This window comes from Lepisosteus platostomus, chromosome 17, assembly GCF_059453375.1.
Source record: "Lepisosteus platostomus isolate fLepPlt1 chromosome 17, fLepPlt1.hap1, whole genome shotgun sequence".
NCBI classification, from domain to species: domain Eukaryota; kingdom Metazoa; phylum Chordata; class Actinopteri; order Semionotiformes; family Lepisosteidae; genus Lepisosteus; species Lepisosteus platostomus.
Genome location: NC_142627.1, coordinates 8,725,853 through 8,746,442, shown reverse-complemented (window position 1 = coordinate 8,746,442; position 20,590 = coordinate 8,725,853). Strand labels below are relative to the sequence as shown.

The window sequence follows — 20,590 nt, the reverse complement described above, 5'->3', positions numbered from 1 at the left end:
GGGTTAGGTCTGTAGAGGTTGGTCATTACGTGTAGGGCGTGCTACCCTCACATAGTAAATGTGAACATGTAAAAAATTAATCCAACAATTACTGTCCATGTCTTCTCTTCTCACAAGTTTCCATCAATCTGGCATAGTCTCTCCCTGAGCTTGAGAAAATGGCAGAGGTCACGTTTTGTGACAGAGCTATTTTAAAAGACGGTTTAAACGATAGAAAGAAAATTAAAAAAAGCGGAGTGAAACATTCCTCAAAACAATTTCTCATGATAAAACTAAATATTAGATATTTCTTGCCCTTTCCCCTGCATTCTGGGAACGTTATTAGGTTGAGACACCAATACTACGACTTCCACCCGGATAAACGGGTGTTAATGTACCTGCGCACACAAAACAGAAACAATAAGTGGAAGCAGGAACTGTACAGTCGGACAAACATGCCTTAGCAACTATCCTGACGATCAAAGTCGACTTAAAGTCATACCAACTCTCGACAACCGGCAATGTGCCAACAGCAAGGCAAGCCCACCAAATGGAAATTGCATTCGTCGTAAATCATCTTTTCTGACCTTGCTGCTAATATAGTTTTTCTCCTCCATCTTTTTTAAAAGTCAACCCAAAGTTTTTCGCCCTGAAGTCGCAACACGTCTGGAACTCGCTGTGCGTGAGCGGCATTGTGCTACGGGTGTTCTCAGAACACGCATCTACTTTAACTTTCTTGCTTTACAAAGTTAAAAGGATGCGAGGTGGAAAACATGTAACATGTTGGATCCTGTTACTGGTACTTTTGCAGTCCTTGAAATTGAATACATTCTGTAGCGATTTAGAATTAAAAAATAAAACAGTCAAGAATAAAATAAAACATTGGATACATTAATAAAATTAACCACTTCATGTTAAACATAGTGTTCTTTACTATATAATGTAATGTATATAAAGTCAGAGATTTAAATGCTCTGAAATAAAAGCATAACGAGTTCCTAAATTTCCCTTTTTGTTTAGTTACTACAGAGATAATTAAATACATTTTAAAAACTGAAACACCTGTGTATTTAAAAATCCTGTATAGAGTACATTCTAAAATTTGTCTTCAGCATGTTTTATGTCAACAATGGATCAAAAATACATGATTATACATTTATAAGGTATGGAAAACGAAATAATAGTTTCAAGTTAGATATACTGTATGTAGAGTTTCATTATTAATTTCTTAAAGCACAAATTAATTTACATTTCACCCGCATGATGAATTTGTGCTTAAAATGACTGCTTTCCTTAAAAAGGAATATCTTTTCCTTTATGAACAAACGAACACAGGATATTACTACGCTCAAAAAGACAACAGGACCTTTCTAAGTAAGCGCCACATACACCAAGATTCGCGGTTTTCCATTTGCAAGTTCAAATCGACTACAGTTCATTAAAAAGTGATAGTTGATGGTGCAAAACAAACTCCAGCAAAAGAAAAAACAAAAACAAAAGCTAAGATAAGGAAACTTTTCCTCCTGTTCTAGTCTATCAAATCTCCTGGAGCACTCAGATAACCAATCACAGGAACTGTGAGATGTAAACAGCTCAACTGTGAGACCTTTTGGCTTTGAACTATATCTCCTGGGAACCACTGGATGGAAACCAGATTGGGAGAAACAGATGGATATTATGTAGAAATGCAATTCATTTTAATCTGGCCCCTGGAAACTAATACTGAGAGATTAGACCTGAACAGTTAATTACTGCTGTCTTTGACGGGTAGAGGGCTGCAGGTCGGGGACAGACACAGCACGGGTGAAAGGTAAGGTAAATGAGGTGGGGGAAGATTAAGGAAGATACACATGGGGGAAGATTAAAAATGACGCACATTGAGATTATAATAATAATAATAATAATAATAATAATAATAATAATTGCTTACACTTATATAGCGCTTTTCTGGACACTCCACTCAAAGCGCTTTACAGGTAATGGGGACTCCTCTCCACCACCAATGTGCAGCATCCACCTGGATGATGCGACGGCAGCCATAGTGCGCCAGAACGCTCACCACACACCAGCTATCAGTGGGGAGGAGAGCAGAGTAATGAAACCAGTTCATAGATGGGGATTATTAGGAGGCCATGATTGGTAGGGGCCAATGGGAAATTTGGCCAGGACATCGGGGTTACACCCCTACTCTTTTCGAGAAACGCCCTGGGATTTTTAATGACCACAGAGAGTCAGGACCTCGGTTTTACGTCTCATCCGAAGGATTATCATTCAGTGATTGCAAATGCACTCACAGCACCTGCACTAAGGACCTGCAAGTTTAGGCAGTTGCCAAGGGCTAACTTCTTGAGCAGGGAGGAACTTCAGTGAGCAGTTTAGGTATAGCACATTCTCCTGTATTGCACTTTCTGTGACCTTTACAAGGAATAAGCAGCATTCTGTTAATGGAATGAAGGATTTTTTCCAGATTCTGTTATTTTGTCCTGATTTGCTTTCTTTTGTATTTCACAGTTCCATCAAACAAAACAAAAATCCCACAATACTTACCAGTAAGTCTCTGGTAAGGCAGCCTGCAGAAGAAAGCAAACGAATTCAACATCAAAAGTACAGAAAACCCAACAAGTCAGAATGATGACAAATTCACTGTTACGGGTCGATGCCTTCAAGCAGAACCCTATGCAGTGCTTAGTCCGGTTTCGAGGTGCTAACAGATCCGAAAGGGAGGTCCGAAAAAGCCAATCCAAGAGCAAAGCCAAAAGTCAAAAAGCCAGGAGAGTTTATCAGGATAAAGCGTGCGGAAAGAGTTTGCTGTAGCAAAGTGCTCACCAGGGGGAGTGACTCCAAGCGTCGGGAATTGGGAAGTGATGGTTTAAATAGTGAAGAGGGCAGGTGAGAGGGATTAATTAAATGATTAGATTAATTAGGTGCCGTGAGTGGTCGTAACATTCACGGGCCTAGGAAAGTTACAGCCTGTGTGTGTCATCCCACAACTCGTGACAAAGGATAGGGGAGAGAGTCATTCAAGCTGCTCTGCACTCAAAGCAAACCCACGTGAATGCAGGTAACATGCAAACTCCACCCAGACAACAGAAAGCCACACATCATGGGCATCAATGGAATTGAGCCCAGCTGAATAAGGAGTATGCCTGCTAGCTGGAAGTCTCCAGAAAGTTACAATTAGTACTGCTGGAAAACAGTCAGACTGTTCCTATAGCCTGGGAAATATCAATCACAGCTGGTGAGTGCCCTGATGCAGAGTTCTGAGTTGGCTGAGCTGTTTGGAACCACATTGCTTTCTGGTTGTTCATTAGAGCAGCACACCAACAGAATAGTATCCCTGACAGCCATTATCATAAGGAAATCACAAAACAGGCACAAAGACCATTAGAAAGCTTGGACCAAAACGGAAAGAGCTGTCTGGTTTGATCTTCTGTTTGGATTCTTACTGCAGCAGTGGCTTTCAGAGGAATGTTTTGTCTGCAGCAGTGCTTCCCAGTCCTGGTCCTTTCCGGTTTTTGCTCCAGCTGAGCTCTTAATCACAGGATAATTGATTTCAGTTTTCCTTTTGGAGCAAATTTGTAAATTTCCTTTCAGGTCTTAAAAAGGTCAAATAGGATATGTGTCCAGATTTCTGAGACTGCCCTCATTCAAGTGGGCTTCCTGAACAATGTAAGCAACTGCACCTCTGCAGAATGATAAGAAAAGTGTCCGATACAGTACCACTCCCCATCTTGGGCGTGTCTATGAAAGCAACACTCCTACAATGTGCGTGTCTATGAAAGCAACACCCCTACAGTGGGCGCGTCTATGAAATCAACACTCCTACAGTGGGCATGTCTGTTAAAGCGCCACTCCCACCTGTGTGGGTTCATCATCAATTGATCAAGGAGTTAGTCAGCTGTTCAGTCATGAATAACAGCAAATCTGTTGAAGAGATGCTTCGCAAACAGAACCCTTGAAGTAAGTTAGTTTTACATTTTGGACTGACTGAAGACACAAGTTAAAAGAAAGACTGAACAAGCAGGCAGGTCAATTAGCATCAGAGATACTATGCGTTTGTGAATGAATAGCAAAAGACAGACAGTGTTCCTCCAGGACAAAGGCTGGGAACGTCTGCTCTGCTGGGCTACAGGATTTGGGGAAAAATTCCAATAACCAGGGTAGATAGAAAGAGGGAATTTTCACATTTTAATACTAAGATGAGACGGTCGCTAAAAAATAATCAAGAATAAATGAAAGAGCTACCATCACAAGAGCACCAGGGGAGGAGAATACAGTACAGTCACAGCCTAAGACTATGAATGTTCTTTCTTATATTGGCTGATCTGCCTGTTGAGCTGACCACAATAAAACAATTTTTATTTTTATTATGGCTAGAGCCAGGACCACAATCCTGGCTCTAGCCAGGATGTTTTTGATTACAAGCCAAAATAAAACTGCTGAAGGGCCTCTTGGTTTCTTCAATATCAATAAGCAAACTTGACAGAAAAATCTGCTTCCCTCCCAGACTGAACAGTTATCGTGAAAACGACATCGTCTCATAAGTAGCCTTTTCAAATTTAAGTAGCCTCAACCCATGTACAGGACTGGAAAGTACTGTAAAGGAAATAATGAAACTCATCCTCAGAGCAGATAGAGAGAAGGGCTCTGCTCTAGCACAGCAATTTCTAGTTTTAGGAAACAAGCGGTATGTGACTCTCAATTTCACAGCTGGGTTGGTTTAGAGCTCTAGAGTTGGGGCCTGCCAAACTCCAGCACTCAGTAGAGTGGAAACGGAATGAATACCCATTGAAACAACTTTGAGATCAAAAAAGAAACTGAATCTCAACAGAAGTACCAGTCAGAGAGGATGAAAATGCGTCAGTGTTCAAAGACCTTTTTTTCTCTTACAGAGTGGCTGTAGGCAGAATGATGGCAAACCCTTTAAGAATCTCTCAGATGTTTAACTTCCACTTTAAGGTGTTCTTTGCACGTGTTCATCGTACATGTATTTGATATAAGAAAGACAACGGTCCCCCCAGCAGGTTTTAATTCATGACATTTTACTTTCATTCTCACGGTGAAGTGAAATAATCGGAACGCCGCATGTTTAATTGTTCACTTTGCCGTTTTTATCACTGATATAGGCAAAAAAAAAGGAGAATCATAATTATTCCAAGCACTTTCCAAAGCCTTTCAAAAGTGCACTTTGTGGGTGGCTCTTCCAAGTGAAGAGATGACATAATTGGCTTTTTAATTCCCAGGCTGTCAGCGTCCCTGACAAGGCAGTAACTCATGTCAGATGTCTAGAGACAAAGGAAAAAAAGAAACACATTAGCAAAAAAGGCTTTCTAGATCCTTCTTAAATGTGAGCTGCCTTTGAGAATTAAATGAAATACGTCCTCTTGCTGTTCTTTGAGCTGATTCATTTTTAAAGGACGGTGGCCAAATTTGTAGCTCATTCTTCCCTCATCTTGAAGACCAATGACCTCCTTAGGAGTCAGGACAGCCCTAACAAAAGTCAAGAGTAATTTACTGAACTATTATTGACCATGGAGAAAAACTCAGAACCCAGCCACATACAACAGAACCAATAAGGAAAGATGCAGAATGAAGTTATGCTCAGGACAGGTGATATTTAAAGTCTAAGGTAATACAGAAGGAATACAGAGGAGGTTCAGAGAAGGAATGTCTGTCTCTTTACTGCCCACATCACCTTCCTACACTAGTAAAGACCTTAGGTTTGACTTACAATTTGACTTACACTTTTAATCCGAAAAACCAGCGCAACACCCAAGCAGAGTTTGGGAAACAAAACAAAAAGTTTAAGATCTTTAAAAAGGAATGACTCTTCACTCGATGGAAATGGAATACTGTAAGTCAGGACTGCTATTAAGTCCATGAAAACCAGATCAGAATCATGGTACACCTGCCTGCCTCTGGTGATCCAAGAGGATGCTGCAGTAACTCGTCACCTTAACGAGAAGCAGGCTTGTCACTTTAGACGATAGAGGGGATGGGAGTGACATACTGAGGAATCATCTTGCTTCACACTTAAAATAACACAGGTTCACTCTTCTGTGTGCGCACGTGAAAGCCTTGCATTGTCATCACGCCTTCTTTTATCTACAATTAAATATCGTTTCTAGCTGGTTGTTAATGATCATTGTGGACTGACTGAAGACCCAAGGTAAAAGAAAGACTGAACAAGCAAGCCGGTCAATTAGCACCCGAGATTCGATGCGCTTCTGGGATGAATAGCACGGGTCAGACACAGTATTCCTCCAGAACAAAGCCTGGGAACGTCTGCTCTGCTGGGCTACAGGATTTGGAAAAGAATTACAATAACCAGGATAGATAGGGAGAGGAAATCTTCACATTTTAATACTAAGATGAGACCATCACTCGAAAATAATCAAGAATAAACAAAAGTGCTGCCATCACAAGTGCACCAGGGGAGGAGAATACAGTACAGTCACAGCCTAACAATATGAATGTTTCCACACAGATAGTCTAAAAGCATTATAGAACATAGGAAAAACACACATTTCTACAACTTTCTACAAGTAGGCTGGGGGTGTGTACAGTATATAGGCACCCATGTGGGTTACACGAGTGCTTCTCTAGTCAAAACAGTGGCAGCTTTGGCCTCAGGTGTCAGAGGTCTGACTGCTGTCAGAACAGACTGAGACTGAAGTAGGCAACATCTTCCATGCTTCTTTCTGCAAGCACTGAGAGCAGCCGTGCTCAGCTGCTGGACTTCCTGTACTGCGACTTACTATTTTTAAATCAAACACAGTAAGGATGTAAAAAAAGAGTGTATGATCATGAAAATCCTTCAAATTATTGGATGATGGGGAGGTGGGAAAGTGTAAATCAGACATTGCATGTCCGTAGGAAGCTGAAATGTCAATTTTTAAGTGGCAAAGCTTAGTTTACAAATGAGATAAGGCCATATTGCTCCTCTAGCTTGTTTAGTAGCTAGTAGCTGATCTGGAGATCTCATCTTTCCCATCCTTGAGAAAAGCCAGTATCAACTTTGACAATATGGCTGGGTAGTTTGTTCCATACTTCCACAACTCTTTGTATAAAGAAGTGCCTTCTGGATGAATTTATAAAGGTATGGCCCTTTTTTGTTTTTACAAATGGATAATTGGCAAAGCTTTTCTTCATAGTCTACAAAATTCTGTGTGCTTTGGCAGCCTCCATGATCTTATTACTGAGCAGAATCAGTCCTATTTAAGTCTAAGTCTATCACAAGTCATGTATCGGATCCAGAAATCCCTACTGATTCACCTACTGTACAGTGTCAGTGGCACAGTATTACTAAATAAGTTGTAGAATACTTCACATGTCTTGGCGGCATCAGACAGAAATGCATGGATCTATTTGGACTTGGTAACTCATGGTCTTAAAAAACTGACAACATGCATTAACACTATTCCATAAGATATCTCAGAACTATGAGCAAGGAGGTGTTCACTAAGTAATGTCCCTGTGCTATGGAAATCATTAGATTATCATTAGCATAGCAAATGTGCACCCTAAGGCTCATTGACAATTAGCATAGCTCTTACGATATACTGTAACATTTGTTTTTTGGAGAGTAAAAGTTGCTGTAAAACATGATTTTACAAGCGAGAAATCTCCACTGGATGGAAGTTTATTAAAAATCTACAAAATTAATGTGCCATGAAATGTTATTCATAGAATTCATGTGCTGTACATTAAAAGAAAAGGCACAAACATTTCTTTTTTGTTGCTGCAAAAATGAACTTCGAAAGGCCATCAGTGAAATTAAGTTGCCTCATAAAACTCCTCTGTTTTACAGTCCTCTCCAATGTGGGAATCTAGTCTTTATGAACGCAGAAGGCAGTGAAGACTTCAGAAGTCTTTGGAGAAGCAGTGAGCTCAGTCTGAGTCTGGGCTGGACGGTTCCCTCTGACAAACCTAAATGCCCTCTAATTTTTGATTATCGCTATCCTTCAGGCTCCGATTCTCTTCCTTCTCTCTCCTTTGATAACGGCACAGCTCTTGGTTAGGAAAGGAACTCTGACTGTCTCCACTTTGAGTAAAATACACTCCTGCAGAAAGGCAGCTTTTTATAAGAAGCATCTGGCCCAATAAGACCTCCTTTCCACCAGTACTATATGACAGGTAATTGAAAGTATTCCATTTAGTCAATACCGTGTAAATATGAAAGGTTCCAAACCCGAGGAGAGCATTTGGCCTATCCAGCTCTGTATTGTTACTGCCATCAGTGCCATTTTTCTACATAATTTGCATACTTTATCATTCATTTAGCATATTCAGCAAAAGTTAATGGACCCAGGGTCTTAGTTTTTAGCTGCGTTATCATGCCTCTCCTGCTTTAAAGCATGTCTTATTGTGGTTGATGAATACGAAGTTTAATAGCTCGTGCCTTATTACTGGAACCTGTAGTGAATGAGGCCCTTGAAGTTCATTCCTTTGAGTTTTTACTTTAATTAATGCAATTTAATTTATTTGGTGTCAGACACATAACGTAAAGTTCTAGGCAAACGACAATTTAATATTAATTAGGGTAATGAAGTTGTATCTCCTCTGCAACATCTCAAGACTGCTTTCAACCACTACAGTGTTATTTTAGGTTTGTATTTTCAAATATCTTCCATAGATTTTAGTAATGTTATGAGCAATAAGAAAACACTTAGTACAGCACCTCAGCTTGCATTCTTATATTAAAAAAACAGGAATGTTCTGTGATGTATCTTTTAGCAAAAAAAAACATGCTAAAATAACATAATATGGCTCGTGGCTTGAAATTGTTCAGCCTCCTCTGAGATCACATAACACGTGTTTGTTAACAGATGTAAAAAAAATAAATAAGAGTGACAATTTTTTTTTTACAAAATAAATACCAAGACAATGCAAACTAAATAAGGATGAAACGTGTTACGTGTTACTCTGAAGGCAATAGTATCCACCCCAGCTGTAAGAAAATGAGCCCCACAAAATGAATCTCTGAAAAAGTCCAACTTGTCCCACAGCGCACCTTGGGAGGGGCAAGCAGCAGCAGTTAGACCTCTAGACACCCATAGAAAAGGCAACAGGTTGGTGTTCACAATGCAGACATGTCTGTTGGACCTTTGAGCAAATGTCCTTCACCTAGACTGCTCCAGCCCATTCGGTTTCAGTCTGTTAAATGCTAAAGTCACAAACTTTCAGTCTGCTAAATGCTACAGAAACTGGAACACATTCTAGCCTGATGAACCTCTGTGTTACAGTATATCTGTGTAAATTATATAATCTGCTGCTTCAGGCTCTGCATTATATACCAGATATTTTTCCCCACAGGTTTCTGTTTAGAGTCTTGTGGGTTACTCATTTTATAACGATTGGCTTCCCAAGTTGTCTTCACATTTACACTCCTCTACCTTTAGATACAACACTTTCCTGGAAAAATCAGATTTTAAAGCAGCCAGTTTTCACTGGAAACTATCCGAAAACCTTTAATAATGCAGAAACACTTTGAAGTCTCTGCACTTTAATTCAGACCCATGGACATTTTTCGAAAAGAAAGGCTGACATCAAACCACTGTCATTGTCTGTGCGGAACTTCAATAAATATTTGGCACTCACTGCAGTCAAGAATGAAGCTTCCGAGTTTCAACAACAACAAAAAGCTTTTGTGTTTCTCAGCTTTGTAGCTCCTACTCAGATGAAGAGAGATATGACTTTCTTCAGAAAATTAAAGGGTACAGTAGGTCTTGTTTTTACAATTCACTTTTGCTGTGAATTTAAATGTGAAAGAACCTCTGTGGTGCTGTACAGAGACAGGACCTTTTCTGAAAACGTTTATGTCCATTTTAGTATAAACAATAATGAAGACTCCTGAGATAGTGGTTAATGAAGCTCTCCTTTGCATATAAAAGGAGAAGTGTACATGCAGTATCACCTTAAAGTCACCAGCATGATTTAAACTTTGAGAAAAGTTTAAACAAAGAAATGCCCCAAACAAAACAATGCAGTTGCTAGCATGGGTACTGATACCCTGTGTCATGTGTTAACTTACTTAACCTTCCCTGATGTGGATTAATAGATTCACATTAAGAAAAAACCTTTTGTGACATCTGAACTGGGACTTATCAGTTCAGTGAATAATTATTTAATAATCTTGTTTTAGAAATAAATAAACAGGCTTAGCTAGGAAAACCCTCTGAGGAAGATATTCCCTACCTTTAAATTTTCCAAAATGTATATATGATTTAGGTGAAACAAAAAAGATGTGGAACAGAAAAGCTGAGCCCTGAAGGTGTGCTGTTAGGGGGTTTCTAAATGTTGATTTATTTCCAGTCTGTCCCCATTTGAAGGTGGTTTCGAAACAGGAGATTCATCTGATTATTACCTTGTTAGAACAAGGAATAAAAACTCATTTTCCTCACTATTTAAAATGGTATTTCAAAATCAAAATACATATTGTAGGCCAATGGAAATTATTTCTTACTACAAGGGACCTGTCTATTTAGTGATGTGGAAAATTTACACTTTTTGTTGAATGAAAGCAAAGCTCCTTAGTCAGAAACAAATAAGTATTAAAAACACAGGTAGCCTCAGCCCTTATCACATTGGTGTAAATATTAATATTCTACTCATTGGTCTTTGAAACAGGGTATCCCAAACTTTATTTTCTGTGTCAAGAAGTGTACCATGTATAGCAATCACAGTTAGTGTACTTTCTTCCTATTTTCTGTGTGCAACACAAAGTAAAAATAGTCTTCAAAGACAGAACAAAATAAAAGAACTCAAGATATTCATATTTAAAAAATAAAAGGAAAAGAAAAACATCCCCAATCAAACCCTGAAAGGATAAAAAAAACACACACATTGTAGCCCTGAACAACTTAAAAAAATCAATACATCTGAGCAGCTGTAAATAGTGCTGATAAAAAAAACCAAGGATATGTCTTCACATGAACCTAGATCTTTCAAATAGAACTTCTCCAAAAGAGGAGCAAATCTACCAGAGAAGATGGCACGCTATACAGCTACCTTTTCACCTGATTGACAGCAGAATATATATTATTTATGCGTATTATAGCCCACATAAGGCTGAATAAAAGAAGAAGAAAATGTAAATACACAAGAAAATGTAAGAAATCTGAAAAATTCTAGTTTTAAATGACAGACATAAATGAAGCAAAAAAAAAGCTTCATTTAGATCTCTATTTTATTCCACATGTGTAATAATTTACTTTTATTTCTAACCCCCTTTGATTTTATAATCGTTCTACTCTAATACAGTGGGGTGTGCGTGTGTGTATTAAAGATTAATGGAAGGGGTCCTGTAAAACACATTGCGAAATTAATCGATCTGTATTGACGGGCATCTCCAATTTTTCCGTTGCCCTGATATCTCCAGAGAGTGTACACTTGAAACAATTCTTAAACAAACAAAAAAAAAACCCAACAACAAATGCACAAAAATTGACATTTAAATATTGAAGATGTACACTGCTCAGCACAAAGGAAAAGAAAGCTAAACAAGCTTTGAGCAACCCGGTTGTCTAAAAGGCAATATTTGTGGTCTTGCATTTCTGGCAGATCTCAAAATAAATATGGTGATTCTGTATTTGTAATATCGAGGCTTAAAACCACACTCTGGCAGCACTGTACACTATATACAGAAGAATTGTTCAATGATAAAATATCCTTTGTTGTACTCAGATCATTTTTAACCCATGAAATATTACAGTTAATTCCTCAAGCAGGCAATTTTTCTTGTACAAAGTTATCCATGCAACCCCTCCCACCCCTTAAATACACTCACTGAATCTGCCCCCAATATACAAGAGCAGCAGATATTGCCTTTTCAAAAATTCAATGTGCAAGTTACCAAAGAGAGACTACCTCTTCAAAATAATAAAAATAAACAAACAGGTGCAATATAAACACAAAACCCAACTCTTTACAGTATCATCCGACCCTCCCTGGACATTAATGAATGGGATACTGCTTACTATATACAGACATGTTTTTTTCCATGCACAGTGTTAACAAGTACCACATTAACATTCCCAAATATGGGCATGGCAGATGAGGAACGTGGGTAATACACAGAGGAGCTGCACAGATGCCACACAGGCACACAACACCATTTTAAAATGAGACTGAGCAGAAAAAGTCCTTTAAATACCTTCACTGCACAGGACACAGAATGTATGGCTGTACTTCATGTTGGTCTTTTGTCGATTAAACGGATACAAAGGCGGAGGTCGAGTCCTTTTTGTCTGCTATGGTCGAAAAGCTAACAGTCAAAATATGTGGGAAACATTACACCTTCTCGGTCTTCCTTCAATTTGCTGGAGACGTCACCGGTGGAATTTCTATAAGCAGTTACTAGTGCAATGTTTTCCTTCGTTTATGCCAAAAAATCTGGCTTGAATGTGCACTCCAGAGAAAGTACGTCTGGCCAGGCCAGGGCATAGATTTGCCCTGGTCAGGAAAAACTTGAACGCAGAAAAACAAATAAAAATGAAATCAAAATGGCAAAACCAGAAATCCTGCTGTAAAAGTCTTTCAGACTGAAGCTACTACTACAAACCCTCAGACACCATTAATCACCCTAAAAATCCTAAAAAAGCTGCTTAAAGACATTCTTTTAAAAAGTCTGAATTCATAACTGAGAGGGAATGACCTCCAATTCATTTTCAATAGTTTTGAGCATATACTGTACAGTACAGTATATAATTAAAAGACACTTACGTGGGTTATTTATTTTTTACCAGTAGATTAATCTGAAACTGTTTCATGTAAAGAAAAAAAAGTCATTTGGCATCATTTAAAATAAAATATACTTCAAAAAATGTAATTCAGGTTGGGCACCTAGACTTTTATCTTTTCGAATGAGTGCGCGTGTGAGTGAGTGCAGAGCATCTCTTTGGCAAAAGGTCACAAACGCATGGAAATGTCCTGTTCAGAATCTACAGTGTAGGTCCTGCCACTTCTTGACTAAAGTTTTGTCACTCAAAAGGAGATCACAGAGTAATAGGAAAAGTGTAAAAAAGTAGGCCTTGAAGAAACTCCAGGACATATTTTATACATATCGTGTACTGGTCAGATGACAAATTCTGGAAATCTCTTCCAATGAGAAGTGTAATTGTACATAACACCACGAACTGTATATAGTTAGTGTCTAAAAAGAGTTCAATTTCTATGCCAATATGATGTGACCTTCCAAGTTAGTGCTCTGGCAAACCACTATTCAATTATTTAGCCCCACAATTAAGTCCTACCACGTACAGCAGGCAATGAGGACCTCCTTTATTGGCCATGCAGTGTGTTTATTGTCACATGCCACTCTATGGATTGCGGGGAAAAAAACAAACTTTTTAATCACAGTTTTGCCATTTGTCTGTGGCTTTCAATTAAAACTAAGCATCAAACACCCCTCTACCACCGGAGTGTTCACAGCTTAGGTCCCCATCTCTTTTGAATTGATTTACAGCTCAGAAAGTCCTTGACTGCACAGTGGGAGCTGAGAAGTAGGATGTGTTTTTGCCTGGAGTGAAGAGGACAGAGGCAAACACTGAAACACAGTCCTCACAGTTCTCCCAAACATCACTAGTGACTGTGACACTCTGGGGGGGATGGGTTGTAGTTTTCCAGAACATATTTAAAGCATTCTATGCATTGTTTGCACAGTTCTGGACACATTTGGTTGTATTTAGCGATTATTACATTTTTTGCCTGTGACTATTTCTTTGGACTGTGGTATGTGTGTTCCCGCCTTTTTACATGATATCTAATTTGGCCTTGCTTTCCCAAGAAATAAAGGGGGATATTTCACTTGTATACCGAAATTGTAAAAATTCATGTTCCTGTTAATGTCCTAAATACATGTACAGTTTGTATTTAAATAAACACATACAGTATGTGTGTATAATAGTTTAGTCTGTGTGTTTGGGACAGTTACATCCAAAGAATTAATAGCAAACATTACGTCTTAGGGTTATTAGCAGCAACTTTAGTCCTAAATTATTTCCCTCCCAGTTAATACATTAAGCACCAACATTCATCTCTGCAGGAACCCTAAAGTGCCAAAGCCCATAGAAAGGTAGTGCTTAACTTAGCAACTCTGAATTTAAATAACGGCTGCCTGCCATTCATTCTTTTGTACGTCACACTCTGGGCAGGGAATCAAACAACTGTCGAGGCCTTTTCTTCATTCTGACTGGACTTGGGCAGCGGGCTGCGCGTTTCCCCTGGAACCAGAGGAAGGGACAAGAACCATCTCCGTTCTTGGCAGCGCAGCCGTCTCTCTCCAGCGCTACGTTTCTCGTTTGATCCTCTGCCCAGGAGGCAACCCCCCCCCCCAGCCCCAGCCCCAGTCCAGTCCAGAGAACGCTCCACTGATGTTAAGAAAAAAAAAAGTTGCGTCCCCCCTCAGCAGGTGAAATCGGGTGAATGAACAAAGACAAAAGAGAAAAAAAGAAACAGAAGGGGAAAAAAAACAAAACATTTTGCTGCGGCCGCTGTTCAAGATCCTCCTTAGAAGCCTTTCACGTGGCAGTAAGCCTCCAAAGACGAGAAGAGAATGTACAACAGCCACAGGCTGACGAACAACATGGTGGTCAGGATCTTCGGAGTCCGGGGTCCCCCCAGTTCCCCCCCAATCTCCGGTCTCCTCCGGTACAGCAGCACCCCGACGCAAATGAAGGCGAAGATGGTGAAGAGGGTGACGGAGAAGGCCAGCGTGCCGGGGTCGACCCTGAACGCCCTGCCCTGGGCCTGGTGGTAGACGGCCGCGATGGACCAGGCCACGCCGATGCCCAGGAACACGTTGACCGCGTTGCTGCCCGTCACGTTCCCGATGGAGGCGTCGGCGTACTGGTCTTGGATGGCGGCCACCTTGCTGGCGAACGTGTCTAGGGGGCAAAGGGAGAAACAAAAATGGCGTGGTGAAAGAAAAAGGAGAACCCGACCACTGTGCCCTTCTGTCCCCTTCTAAATCACACGTGCTTTGACGAAATCATCACAAGATCATTTTTCATTGGACATTTTCACTTCCATGTTGAACCGGATCTTCAGAACTGCCACTTTTAGAACCTGTTCAAGTACCTCATTGTGAGTCTGATATTTACCTAGAAAGGAACTCGGACAAAGTTCAGACAAACCCCTTTGTTAACTCAGTGGAACTTGAAGCCCTGATTTGAAGCCACTGGGCTGAAGAAGTGACACCAGACCATATGAATCAGATGCCACTCCAGTAAGCGCTGAGCAGGAGCAAATAACTATTTATAGTGATGTGATGACAGGTATCGACAGAAAAGAGGGGTCTTGTCTTCCTTCTGAACTTCAGTTGTGCACAGTTATTAAAAATAATTAAAAAATAGAATAGGTTAATTTAGAATCATTAAAATTATTCTAAAGCCGATCAAAAAATGCAACCAAATGACAGTAAATATACTTGGGTAGAACCAATGCATTTATCATGATGGAAAACGGCACACGATGGTGAAAAACGCATACAGTACACGAAAACAAACTTGTCTTATTTTAGAACAATATTGGTTAAACTGTGGTTCAGTGGTCTTCTATAGGTTCTAAGTTAAATCATCTGTGTCCCCCGTACAGTATGAGCAGCACCAGCCTCATATTCAGAAGGTCAATGTGATGTCCCCAAAGCCCTGGAGTGTCTATAAGAGCTTAAATCCTTCATTTTGGATAAGAGTCACTGCATCCTTCTTCTCCAGTTCCTTCTTATAAAGCTATAGGGCAGCACCGTTAAGGCTCAGACTGACAGTGCTAGCCTGTGCCAGCACTAAGCACCCTACAGTACCATTTGCAGTTCTTTGATAGCAGTGTAGTTCTGCTCCTTAAAAAGCTGCTCATTCATGTCTCCAGTGACTCTCTTGGGCGATGACGTCTCTCTATTCATAAAGCCTGTGGCCTTTGCAGCAAGCTAACAAAATAACCATGCTTCATTAAAACAAACCTAGGAACCTCTCATTGCTTGAGATACAGTTGTAAGTTGTTGATGTTTTTTGTTAGCAGGCTCTAAATTGTTTGATAAGGAAGTTTTACAAACAAAATAATCTGGTTATTTGAAATGACCAAAAAAAAAGAATATTTTAATTCCCCAAACAACTCTCACAGAATTCACACCTACACATCTTTGACCAATCAGTCAGCGGGATACAAAAATGAATTTGGAGTAGGACAGGATCAAACTGGTTGCCAACCAACATAAAAATTAGCAGCTGTGAGAACAGAAAATGTCTTGAACTGGAATAAAGATTTAAAGTAAGACTAATATTCAGGAATTCCAGTGTTTTAATTAGACACTATCAGCCTGTGTGCTTAAAAATGCTGTATCTGCCTCTTCACAAAATCACTTCTCCCAGAACACCTTCAACCAATCAGACATGTGCCAGATAGTTTCAAACCACTTCAAAGAAAACCACTTTGAAGCCAAAGTGGGAAACCCAGTTCAAGCACTTTTTAATCTTGATTTTGTGTCATAAAGCACTTAGGATAAAGTAGATTAATATAGTAACCTCAGCACAGGAGGAGTTTCCTGAAGAACTGTGTATTTTGCTCTAACTGGTATCTATATTAATACATTTATATGAGAATTACTTAATCCATTTCTGTTCAATTACCTCAGATGATAAATGTTTGTTTCACAGTGATATAAAAGGGAAATAACTTATACTATAGCACTTATATTTGTTCTGCCTTTTCTTCTCATGTTTGTGCAGATTACCTTATATTTATAATTACTTGTTTTTACTTTCAGACTGAATTCATCTAGCACTGAAGTGCAGTAATTATCATCCAGTAGTTTCACTTACATAGCAGGTCAGGTGGAGGTGTAGGAATGGTCTTTGTTAATTTAATTAAGGGGAGGGGGGGGGACGGGACTGTGGGTTAGATTGCACAAGCCAAGAAGAGAATTTATCCAAGATGCCAGACAACAGATGATTGTTAAATTACAAAACCTTAATCTAAAATGAAGTATCATACCAACAACAATATCTCCTACAGCAAAGTGTGCCTGGGCCCCTTCAAGTTTGGAAATTCTGGTCCAGATAAAGAATGCCATCTACTGGTCCACCAATATCACTTACAACAGCAACCTGGTTCCCAGTAATGACCAGGCCCAGCTCTTGAACGAGGGCTGTCTAACAAAAGCAATACCGTACTGCTATGCCTTTCAAGCAGTGTTGAAACGTCCCACTTTCATTAACAAAGCTGCTACAGCTTTATGCATTCCATTTATCCAATATAACACCAGTACAAATTTAGTGTAACAGAAAAGAAAAAGTAACAATTATCCAATCATCATCTGAGCGACATTCATTAATGCAGGAGGAACATCCTACTGTAAGTCACACCAGCAAAATCTTCTTGATTTAGGAATAAAAAGCTTCTTTGTGTGCTTGGAGAATCACTTCTTCACACAGGAAGAACGCTGTTCACACTGTTAATTATGCTGGCTGTACCTTTTAAACATCTGACCATTTCCAGTGCCCAGGTCTGAAAAGCCCCAGAGACTCGGAGCTTTGAAAGCTTTGAGAACGGAGGCCTAATTTGTTTGACACAGGGGCTCAATGAAGAGAAGCGAAGAAAGAAACCGCAGAACGAAATGTGCTGCACTTTGCAACAAGCACTAACCCCCTTCCAACGATGTCTCATTTACCTCAAGTACAAATGATGTCGAAACATTTTTTGAAAGTCAATATTTTTAATCCAAACTTGAATGCTCCAACAGAACACTTTCATCAGTGAAATAAATTAAATGCCAGCAAAATGTGTGAAGAAAAATATAACGCCAAAATAAGTTGATTGCCTTAGTATTCACTCAATTACAGCTGTGAGCTTTTCTGGAATATCTACCAAGTGCGCACACTTCCATGGTGCAATTTTCTTCCATTTTTTCTTGCGGATCTGCTCAAGAACTAGCCCATATGTTGTAAGGAACATGCAGTTGAGACCCCCTTGCTTCCACTTCATGCAACAAATGATTCTCTGCAGAAGAAAATCATTTTTCAATCCCAGGAGAGCCGGCAGTTAAGTGATCACACACAGTCTAGGTCTGTATTTAAAAGTGGTTAAAAAGGGAGAAAATTTCTTTGAAGGATTTCAAGGAATTGTACTTCTACATTCATCTCTTTACTTTTTATATCTATCACTGAGATGTAAATATAGATTTTTCAAGGCAATGGCTTTTGAAAAACTGGCATTGCTGAGTATGTTTGCTTCTTATTTAAAGAAAAATAAAATGAAAGGATTTTTATCCATTAAGGATTATTTTACACACATACTGTTAACTGTTGATGAGACTCTGCAAGTGCTAAATGGAACCAACAAAAGTGCTGAATTTGTCCTATATTTAGCATTCCTGTTCTACACCACAAGCACATTTTATACTGTCACTTCAACTACTGTCTGTATATTTCATATACATATAAGAGAGATGTATGAAAAATATGACAGCAATTCTCTGTATGAAGATGGAAACTTTATCATTATGATGTATTACTGTACTGTATGTGCATTCAGCTGCAGTTCTTTCGAAAAAAGTCTGAATGTCATTTAAGTGTAAATTGACAAATCCAAGCCTTTTAACTGAACGAGTTAAATAAGAACTGGGTCATGGACAGCTGTGTGTCCTTCTCTTGCAAAAAATGGGGGTTTACAGAGTTCTATACTGTGTATCTTCCTACAGGAATTATGAAAAAGATTATTAGAAAGCTGAATATTTACACATAACACAAAGTGTAAAAAGAAACTTAGTTCACTTTCATTACCGACTCAAAAGAACAACAAATTAGTCTAATCTGAGCCTGCCTGATGCACCAGAGAGACAGGACTGACATGTTTGGAATTATTAGCCCATGAGGTGTGAGCAAAAGGGATATAATCCATCAAGCAAATGCACTGTCTGTCATCTTACTATAAAAATCAATGCCACGCTTCTGTGCCACAGAAAGGATCATTATCATAAAACTGTAATCTGAAAAAGGGGGGTCAGAAAATGAAATTACACCTGATCTGAATGAAATCTGGAAATGAGCTTTAGTGCTCTCAAAGTAGAAGGGTAGTACTGTGTAGCAGCAGAAAAACAAGAACCTATATTTCAGGTTATGTGGAACTGGGCCACTTGCATGGAATTGAAATGCCTCATTCAGCAGCTTGTTGTTATTTAAGAACAAACTGAGACATATTCAGGTTGACCCCTCTTGGACAAACCCAGCATTCACAGGTATTCGTTTTTGCTAATTTCTTACCAGTACTCTTAGGAAGTCTCGAAATCAAACAGCCCGATGCACAAAGTAAAAGGTTAGAACGCCTGCCAAGTTTCAGCAGCTCACGACCCACACTGCTCGCTGTAAGCAGCCTGGCTCGACACACCTGGAAGCGGGGGAGGCAGGAAAAGCGCCGTACCTGGGACGGATGTGCCCAACGCCACAAAAACGACGGCCGTCACGGAGTCCTTCAGGCCGATGGTGCAGCCGAAGTGGGATGCCAGGTCGCCGATGAAGGCGGTCAGGAGCCCGATCATGCAGATGGACACGATGAAGCAGGCCCAGCCGTTCCAGTACTCCGTCGGTGGCACGAAGGCGAACAGCACCTTCCAGAACACGGTGAGGAAGTGCATGACGTAATCGAAGCAGGAGGGCAGCTTCTCTTCGCCACATTCGTCGTCATCGTCATCCTCACCTGCACACCCATCGCAGGACAGGACAGAACAGGGGTGGACATCAGTTAAGCACAATATAGCTGACATGTTTTTTATTACTAAATTAAACAACATACTGTATATCATATATTTTACTATTTTCATACACTATATAAAATATAACATATAAACTACTATATACTGTATAAAATAAAGTATATTTTTAGTATAGTATATATACTAACATATATTTGCATATACAATGTACTGTATATTATTTTCAGGACTTCAGTTTCAGGTGCAGGGGATAATGTGTCCTGGCAATCAATTAAGAGGGTGTAAAACTGAAATATTCTAGGAAATGAAGAATTTAGTTTAAAATGGGTTCTGCTGCAACTTTCATTTTGCCCTCAGGTGAATTTATCAGGCCATTGGTGGGTTTTGCCTGCATGCAATCAAGGAGCAACATTTGCATTTAAAAAACCCTAATTTCTACTTGATTCAGGTGTACTTTTCCTTTCCTCTTTGGGAAACTGGACACTGTAACCTTATAATTAATTGGAATGGAAAAGGAACAGCATAAAGTTAATTGGATGTGCTGGGTTGTATGTTGTATCAGAGCTCTGCTCTAAGACTCCTGATGAAAGTAAGGCAATAGGGAACTTTAAGATTGTGATGGTCAAGATTTGATCCAGAACTGAATGCCAGAAACAATTACTGCAAGCTGGGGGGAAAGTATTCTGAAATTCGCTGTTTGATTAAATTTGTATTTTAGTAATGATGGGCAGATAACTTTTCACAGTGGCAGAGGGGTATATGGAGAATGTCACTAAACACATTACTGAATACATCTGGTATTATAATAATGTTACCTATTTAACATATACTGTACAACTCATCTAGTGGAGCACTTGATAACATGGGTTGAACTACAGACCTTACATTTCCTGGTGCAACTCAAAGGAA

The 20,590-nt window shown here is 39.5% G+C and overlaps 1 protein-coding gene across 6 annotated transcripts in view; it reads right to left on the bottom strand.

Moving 5' to 3' along the window:
• Positions 1–10,596: 10,596 nt before the first annotated feature.
• Positions 10,597–20,590, bottom strand: part of LOC148646067 (sodium/calcium exchanger 1-like) — a 175,385-nt gene continuing 165,391 nt past the window's right edge. For all 6 annotated transcript variants that reach the window (XM_088609987.1, XM_088609983.1, XM_088609988.1 and 3 more), the window contains 2 exons: positions 19,390–19,665; positions 10,597–14,864 (listed from right to left, as the gene is read on the bottom strand). In XM_088609987.1, the coding sequence (XP_088466113.1) occupies positions 14,488–14,864; positions 19,390–19,665 (653 nt within the window). In that variant the 3' untranslated portion in view covers positions 10,597–14,487. The remainder of the gene's footprint in view (positions 14,865–19,389; positions 19,666–20,590) is intronic.